The 9,001-nt window shown below is 48.6% G+C and overlaps 1 protein-coding gene across 3 annotated transcripts in view; it reads left to right on the top strand.

Moving 5' to 3' along the window:
- The window catches only part of PPP1R7 (protein phosphatase 1 regulatory subunit 7), a 31,804-nt gene that overhangs the window by 7,014 nt on the left and 15,789 nt on the right, over positions 1-9,001 (top strand). For all 3 annotated transcript variants that reach the window (XM_017510799.1, XM_017510801.1, XM_017510800.1), the window contains 5 exons: positions 2,521-2,576; positions 3,168-3,233; positions 3,896-4,026; positions 5,277-5,439; positions 7,369-7,485. In XM_017510799.1, coding sequence (XP_017366288.1) covers positions 2,521-2,576; positions 3,168-3,233; positions 3,896-4,026; positions 5,277-5,439; positions 7,369-7,485 — 533 coding nt within the window. The remainder of the gene's footprint in view (positions 1-2,520; positions 2,577-3,167; positions 3,234-3,895; positions 4,027-5,276; positions 5,440-7,368; positions 7,486-9,001) is intronic.

The raw sequence follows: 9,001 nt of genomic DNA, 5'->3' as shown, positions 1-9,001 counted from the left end.
GGATTACAGGCTTGAGCCACCGCATCCGGCCAAGTTTTGCATTTTTAGTAGAGATGGGGTTTCACCATGTTAGCCAGGCTGGTCTCGAACTCCTGACCTAAGGCAATCCGCCCACCTCGGCCTCCCAGCTCCCAAAGTGCTGGGATTACAAGCCTGAGCCACCATGTGGGGCTATGTAAGTCTTAAATTCAATTAAAACAAATGTAATCACGTCAACTGTTACCTTCTACCTATTTTCTCTAAACCTTTTTAAAAATATGATGAATATGTAATATACTCAGAAGGGTGTTCTAGGCTGGAAACCTTGTTTCAGATGTTAGCTGACATTCTGAGTGGTGGGTGGGCAGCCAATGCTGGATGCATTACAAACAAGACCCCTTAAAGCCATGTGGCCATGTGTCCTGAGGACACACACAACCCGTTTGTCCCTGCTGGCCCAGCATAACTGGCCGCCTGCTCTCAAAGGGTCCTGGTTCAGATTACATGACCTGGGCACCCTGCCTTAATTGTAACGCCTCTTCCAGTGCAACTTCCAGAGCTCATAAACGGTGACTTGACACTGTCTTTTGAGGGGATTTGTATCCTATCTCTTGGTTTCCCCCAGTTCCTTTTCATTATTAGGTTTGTTGATATCCTGTAAAGTTATGGATAAACTATAGTAAACATTATTCTTTTTAACTAGCCACAGTTGATCATTATAGAAAAGTCATAGTGGAAAAACTGAATTCAGCCGTGTGGGACCATTACTTTGTTAAGCTGGTCTGATGTCAAGTGCTCCTCTCAGAAGCCTGCAGGTGAGGTGCGGAGCCAGCCTTGGCATGCGGTCCAGAGCTGTGTGCTGTCACGCACCTGCAGGGGCAAGTGCACGTTTGCTCTAGGAAAGAGGTGCAGTAAGAGCCCCAACAGCCCTGTGAAGTAGTGACAATGACAGGAGGTACGGGAGAAAGCATCCTACAGGTATAATTCACAGGATCCAGACTGGAAGAAGCACTACAAGACAAACAGCTTGTTTTCCTACAACAGAACACTGCAAGGGGAAAAAGAAATTTAAGAAAAATGCTGGCCTAGGTGCAGTGGCTCATGCCTATAATCCTAGCACTTTGGGAGGCCAAGGTGGGAGGATCACTTGAGGCCCAGACCAGCCTGGGCCACATAGCGAGACCCTGGCTATACAAAACATGGTTGTAAAAAATTAGCTGGGCATGGTGGCACACACCTGTAGTCTCAGCTTCCTGGGAGCCTAAGACAGGGCTCACTTGAGCCCACAAGTTCAAGCTGCAGTGAGCTATGATCACACCACTATACTCCAGCCTGAGCTGCAAAATGAGGCCCTGTCTCTTAAGAATGAAGAAGGAAGAAGAAGAAGAGGAAGAGGAAAAGGAAGAGGAAGAAGAAGAAGGAGAAGAAAAAGAAAAAAAAAGAAAAAAAAAATTCAAATTTAAAAAATTTTTTAAAAAAAGGAATACTATCTAGTCACAACATACAGCCTTATTTGGGTCATAATGCAAGTAAACTAGGGAAGAAATGTCAAGACAGTTAAGGAAATACGAACACTGACAATAGTTGGCAATATTAAGGAATTACTGTTAATATGTTTAGTGTTTTAAGGGATATGGGTGTGTGTGTTTGGGTTCTGCATGAGTGTGTGTATGTCTCTGTTGTGCATGCATGTGCCTGTTTCTTTGTGTGTGTGTGTGTATCTGTGTGTGTGTCGTAGTCCTTTTCAGCACATATGCTGAAGTAGGTTCCAATGAAATGAAATGAGGAAGTGCTGCACAGGGAGGCTGTCCCCCCAGCAGAGAGAGCAGCTCTCTCCCCTCCGCACAGAGGAGGCGGCTCTGTGGTAGAGAGTCCTCATGAAATCCAGTGGGCTTCTCTGCTGGAGTGAGTTCACCAGTCTCCCCGTTGAGAAGTGTGTTTAAATTATTCAGTGAGCCTCTTTGATCCTATCTGTTGAACTGTGTTTTGTTTTGCTCTTTACAGAGAGAAGTGTTTGTAGATGCTGGGCCACCTTCCAAAGCAATAAAAGGCCCATCCTTGAGCTTCTGATGTGCCCAGCATGTTCTAGATTCTAATGGGCCTAGTTTGTTGCTGCAAACGAAAAGGGAGAACCTGTGTAGGAGGCAGGCTGCTGCCAGCTCCACAGCTCTTGAGAGTCATGGAAAGGCAGTGTGCTGCCCTGCTCACCTGCACTCAGCCACTTCGTCCCCTCCTTCCCACCAGCAGCTTCAAAACACATTTCCTTTCTCAGGAAGTTCAAAGGCACAGATGGATGTTTGGAGACCTTTGCTAATATCTGAATTCAGGAAATTCAGGATGCTTAAAATGCCACTAGTGTCAGAGCAGGGCCCAACCCTTCCACATTCTCCAGGTCCTCAGCAAGCCTTCCCATCAGCTCCTCCTTGGGGTCTGAGCTGGCTCTGGGCACCAAACAGCGCCAGATCTCAGCCAGAGGCAGCTCTTCACCAATGACTCCTGTTAACAGGGTTCTAAACAAGCCTCTTTTTCTTATATTTTCAGAAGAACACGAGCTGCCTGTGGACATGGAAACCATCAACCTGGACAGAGATGCAGAGGTAATGCTGCCTGCTCAGCCCAGCCTCAGGGGTGCAGTGACAGACCACCCTGTCAGGTTATATTGTATGAGATTAGAAAGTTAGTTCCCTAGTTCATGTTTTTCATGCCAGTGATTATGTTCCCACGTCTGTTCAACCCTTGAGGATTGTGTGGCAGATGAGATGCCTTTGACCTATACATTGTCTGGGTCTGGTGATTACAATACATGGCCGTCCTGACAGCCCCAGGCTGTATATGACTGGTCGCTGGGCCTCCTGAGCCCACAGTGTGTCTCTGATGGGGATGGGATGGGGTGCGTCTCCTCAGAGCCTGGGCATATGTTTTGTGCATACAGGATCTAGGGAATGAGAAAGATGTCAGGTGCCAATCATTTTGAGGGTTGGTTTTGCATAGAACTAAGTGTAAGTCAACACTAAACCAAAGATCCACCACAGCACACCCTGTCACTGACATCTGTCTGCTGCAGGCCCACCTGGCACTGCCTCCCCCACCGCTGCCCACTGCCAGGCCGCCTTTGATCGCTCCTCTTCTAGGACACAGGTCTCCAGCCACTTTGCCATAGCTGAGTGTAGGTTTCTGCTTTGTTTCAGGATGTTGATTTGAATCACTATCGCATTGGGAAGATTGAAGGATTTGAGGTACTGAAGAAAGTGAAGGTGAGAGGAACTGTCGCAAGGGAACTATGACACTACCTGTGGGATGTGGATGAGTCCGGAATTGAGCATTCAGTCCTAAGCTGGGGTCCTTGTCCCAGCCTGTGGGAGGTGGGGCTGACTCCACCTTGTGGGAGCCTTTCTCTACTGGGAGCATAGTGGGTGTGAGACAGCAGTCAAGGGGTTTGAGGTACAGCCCGGGGGTTATCGCTGTTGAGCTGAGGTGACTCCTGACTCTGGCCTGCCTCATTTCTGCGCCTGTGTTCAATTAAGCCCTCACCGAATTTTACGGCCCTCAGTGCATCTCATTTGAATTTGTTTCTCAAAATTGAGCCCACCAAGGGCTCTTAGGCTCTGCCAAGAGTGGCAGATATCCACACGCCAGGCCAACGCCTCCCTCCCTAACTAGGCCTCTCAGTGTGGGGCCTGCCTTTGCCTCCTGCCTCCCTTTGGGTTCCTGCTCTTCCTTAGGGTGTATGGAGGAATTCTAGCTTAGTGCCCTTGCCCACCTGCCTCCCAAAGGTCAGCGCCTTTCTAGGAAACAACAGAAGAATAAAGACACGTCCTTCCACCAGAAAGGCCTGTCCTGTGTCCTCCAGCACAAGCTGAGGTCTTCTCATGGCCTCCCCCTTGCCTGTGTCAATTGTCCTTTTCCCATCCCCCAGACTCTCTGCCTCCGCCAAAATTTAATTAAATGCATTGAGAATCTGGAGGAGCTACAGAGTCTTCGAGAGCTGGATCTTTACGACAACCAGATCAAGAAGATTGAGAATCTGGAGGCGCTAACAGAGCTGGAGTGAGTCATGAGACCCATAGGAGAATGTGGTGGGGAGGCCACTGGGTGGGGGGTGTCCAGTCTCTCCAGAGCCAACCCCCTGCTGGCTCTTGGCCCTTGAGAGGCTGCCTCTGCCACAGGGTCCTGCCCTGCATCTGAATCCCAGGCCTTTGCCTGCCATGTTCAGGGATCCAGGAGGCCGGGTCAGCTTCATGTGTGTCTTCACCTTCCTAGACAATCCTGACTTGCAAAGTAAATCTCCGGTGGGAAGGCTGCAGTGGGGACTTCTGTAAAGCCTCCATTCATGGATGATACTGAGATCAGTAGAGGAGAACGTTAATCCAAAATTTCCTGTTGCCTTTTGAATTTTTTTTTTTTAATTAAAAAAAAAGTGACATTTCTAAAATAAGGAGTCAGGCCCTCAGCCAGGTGCAGTGGTGCACACCTGTAATTGCAGCACTTTGGAAGGCCACATTGGAAGGATCACTTGAACCCAGAAGTTTGACGTAGCCTGGGCAATATAATAAGACCCTGTCTACAAAAATTAAAATTAAAAAAGGAGCCAGATCCTAGTTATAACTTTACCTGGATTTCTGCCCCTTTGCTGCTCATTATTTTTGTTTGTTTTGTTTCTAATTCAATACTTATCAGGTCCCTTCTGTGTGCGGAGCCTGGTGCGAGGTCTTGTCACTGGCACAAGTGTGAATGAAACATAGTTTCTGCCTCAAATACCATGCTGGGAGCCAGGGCATCAGGAGCCTGTAGGCTTCCCCTGGCTTGCTCCGGGCTCCTGGGCAGCCTCCAAATCTCTCATGATAGCATCAGTGTGAGCCAGGCACTAGCAGGGGCACAGTCAGATCCCCAGCTCCATAGTGACTGCAGTCTCCTGATGGGGATGCCACCTCTAAGGTGGTTGTGAGTTCTATGCGACCTATGCTCATGTAATTTTTTTTTTTTTTTTTTTTTTNTTGCCCAGGCTGGAGTACAATGGCACAATCTCAGGTCACCACAACTTCTGCCTACCTGGTTCAAGCAGTTCTCCTGCCTCAGCCTCCCGAGTAGCTGGGATTACAAGCATGTGCCACCACTCCTAGCTAATTTTGTATTTTTAGTAGAGACAGGGTTTCTCCGTGTTGCTCAGGCTGGTCTAGAACTCCCGACCTCAGGTGATCCACCCGCCTCGGCATCCCAAAGTGCTGGGATTACAGATGTGAGCCACTGCGCCTGGCCACTCATGTAATTTTTTTTTTAACTGTTTTGCTTGTTCTCAGGATTCTAGATATTTCTTTTAATCTGCTGAGAAACATCGAAGGGGTTGACAAATTGACACAACTGAAAAAACTCTTCTTGGTCAATAATAAAATCAGTAAAATTGAGAACTTAAGCAACTTACATCAACTACAGATGCTAGAGCTGGGATCTAACCGCATCCGGGTAGGTGCAGACAGCCCTGACTGGTATATTCAGGGAGAGGCAGCTAACGGGTTGTGTGTGGGCTCGGTGGGTGTATGTAGAGTGCATGGTGAGCTTAATTTTTCTTACGATGCTGTGATTTTTTTCATGAACAGGGAAATTATTATTTTTACAGAAATGCTAACTAGAAGTCAGTATCAGTAAGCCCTAACTGAGTGGTCTAGCCTTTCTTCTGCACGTAGATTTCAGTTGCTCTTCATCCAAATCATGATTCTAAATCACAACATTCCCAGTTACATTCTGCCCGAGATGAACCAACCTACCTGAACGCCTTGCTTGAACCTACTCATGGTAATCTCTGGAATGCTTCTTTGAGATGCAGGTTTCCCAAGCCCAGCAAAGTGATCACTTGAAGTGAACTGATGTACATACCAGGGGCTTTAGAAAGTGTCTTGATGCTGACACACTCCCGAAGGCAGTGCTGAGTTGGGCCTTCCTCCCTAGACAGCTTCATACTCCTGGGACACAGTCCCCAACGGGATTAGATCTGTTCTCCAGGATCCATTTGACCTTGAAAACCTGGGACAAAATGGAAATAAGAGACTTGAAAGGTGATCTGGTGTTCCACAGAAGCAGGATCGAGCCTTCATCTGCTGACTCATCACCACTGTCATGTGCTGGAGGGGAACCTGGGAGGGCGTCCCAGAAGCACTGACGTTGGGGGTGGATCTACCAGGCAGAGAGGAGGAAGGGTTCCCATGGGCAGGGAGGAGGACTTCTGTCAGCTAGAAGAGCACTGGAGCCCCATGCCCGGCTCCTAATCGGGGTCATGGCACAGAGCCTGTGCTTCTCCTGGCCTTGCTTAGTGGCTCCAGCAGGTGTTCCTGAGCACGTCTGCCCCTGCCCCATGTTCCCAGATGCCCCTCGGTTTGGTTTCTGGAAGTATTATAGGATATAGTAGTATATATCCTGGGCCCCTGAGAGCTTGGACAGGACACAAACCAGGGGAGGGTGGTTTGGCAAGAGTCTCTTGACAGTTATTGTTATAGACCTCATGGCCACAAATAGCAAAGCAGCACATTTAAGAGAGCAGCCCAGATGTCTGCATTTTATCAAGTTTCTCACTATGACACTTTCCAGGGGAACAGTGGCTCATCACAAATTAATGCCAGCTCAGCATGTGAGGATGCCCCCACCCACGCCAAGTCCTGTGGTGGTGTGTGGATTAGCACAGCTTCCCTCCTGGAGTCCCCACCTGAGTAGCATGCACCTCATCTGGTTATTTTGTGTCTGCTGAAATATTTAAAGAATGACTTGTTCTGAGAGAGAGCAAACTGACAGAGGAAAGAAACTGAAGTCAAATCAATAAACAGTCGTTAAACAGCCTGCTGTAGGCAAGTCACCGTGGGGAGGCCAGACAGGGCAGCGTGGTCTCTGCCTCTGGAGGTTTATGGCTGAATAGAGGAGCACACCATCACAGCAAGGAAGAGCCGTGCAGGAGGGTGTGGAAACTGGGCAAGAGGGGCAGAGTGCTATGGGGTGAGGGCCCCCCAGGAATCCTAAGTGAGGGCCCTGAGATTTCAAAGACTTGGGGTCAGAATGCCCCGTACTTCACTTCTGTAGAGACCGAGGCTCTTGATATGTTAATGTGTCACCTCACAAGTTTAGAACTGGAAGGGACTTTGGAATCTGCTGGTCTATGGATTCTAAGACTGTTCCTCAGAACCCCAGAAAATCCAAGGTTGGGCGTGAGCTCAAGACAGTCTTGGATTTGCCACTGTTGTATTCTACCTTCAAGTAAGATTTCCAGTGGAAATCTTAGCAGAGACACCACTAACCCCACATCTCAGAGCTGAAGCCCAGACAGCTCTGCCCCAGTCCAGGTACCTGCCGGCTGCCTGGCACAGCCTGCCAACTGCAGCACTCACTGCTGTTCTGTCCCTTCCACAGGCAATCGAAAATATTGACACGTTAACCAATCTGGAGAGTTTGTTTTTGGGGAAAAACAAAATTACTAAACTTCAGAACCTGGATGCGCTCACCAACCTGACGGTCCTCAGTATGCAGGTACGGAGCTCCTGCAGGCCCTGGCAGGGCAGCGCTGCCCAACACAGCCTTAGTTTCATCCTTCACTGCCTTCACAACTGGCATTTTGTTTCACCATCAGTGCGCCATTGAAACCTTAGATGCCATAGACTTTACACACACATGTGCCAAGCAAAAACTTAATTCTCTTTTTTATAATTATTATTTTTTACTTTTTTAGAGAAAGGGTCTTTATCTGTCACTCAGGCTAGAGTGCAGTGGTGCTGTCATAGCCCACTGCAGCCTCCAACTTGTGGGCTCAAGCCAACCTCCCACCTCAGCCTGCCAAGTAGGTAGGACTACAGGCATGTACTACCACGTTTGGCTAATATTTTGTGGGGAAATGAGGGGAAGAGATGAGGTCTCACTGTGTTGCCTAGGCTGGTCTCTTAACTCTTGATCTCAAGCGATCTTCCTGCCTTGGCCACCCAAAATGCTGGGTTTACAGACATGGGCCACTACTCCTGGTCTTGTTTGTTTTTTTTTTTTTAAGAGACATCTCGCTCCGTCATCCAGGCAGGAGTGCAGTGACAGGTGCAATCATAGTTCACTATAGCATCACACTCCTGGACTCAAGCAGTCCTCCCTCAGCCTCCCAGGTAGCTGGGACTACAGGCACACACCACCATGCCTGGCTGATGTTTGTATTTTTTGTAGAGAAGGAGTTTCCCTATGTTGCCCAGGCTGATCTCGCACTCCTGGACTCAAGCAAACCTCCTGCCTTGGCCTCCCAAAAAATGTCATTCTTAAGTGCCATGCCTCCCCCGCCACCCAGTAACAGTCCTAGATGGATTTTAGCCAAAGGGGACTTCTTTAGAAGGTGGAGCTTATCCTAAATTCTAAAGTGTTTGCCTCAGTTTCTTCCATTGCACAGAGAACATCAACCCTGTTAGACCTCTGCATTTGGGAGTTGGTAAGCACTTGAGCGTGCCTATGCTTGTGTTTACCTTTTGCGTTGGAAGCAAATTAGCAGAGTTGGACCCTTGAAGTGAGATGGAACACAGTGCTGTGGGGCAAGGCCCAGTGTGGTGGTAGCTGATCCCCTCAACGGACAGTGAGGGGCGTGTGAAAACCACTCTTAACCCTTGGTGACGCAGAAGTTTGTCGGGCTTCTTTTAAAAAGTTCCTGGCCTGGTGCGTGGCACTTTGGGAGGTTGAGGCGGTCAGATCGCTTGAGCCCAGAAGTTCAAGACCAGCCTGGGCAACATAGAGTCCATCTCTAAAAAATTAAAAATATTTTTATAAAAAGTTATTAGATCGGGCATAGTGGCTCATGCCTATAATCTCAGCAGTTTGGGAGGCCGAAGCGGGCTGATCACTTGAGGTCTGGAGTTCAAGACTAGCCTGGCCAACATGGTAAAACCCCATCTCTATTAAAAAATACCAAAAGGCCGGGCGCGGTGGCTCATGCCTATAATCCCAGCACTTTGGGAGGCCAAGGTAGGTGGATCACGAGGTCAAGAGATCGAGACCATCCTGGTCAACATGGTGAAACCCT

This window comes from Cebus imitator, unplaced genomic scaffold (assembly GCF_001604975.1).
Source record: "Cebus imitator isolate Cc_AM_T3 unplaced genomic scaffold, Cebus_imitator-1.0 Scaffold443, whole genome shotgun sequence".
Taxonomy (NCBI): Eukaryota; Metazoa; Chordata; class Mammalia; order Primates; family Cebidae; genus Cebus; species Cebus imitator.
The sequence above is the reverse complement of the archived record's forward strand: the minus strand, read 5'-3'. Positions and strand labels throughout refer to the sequence as shown.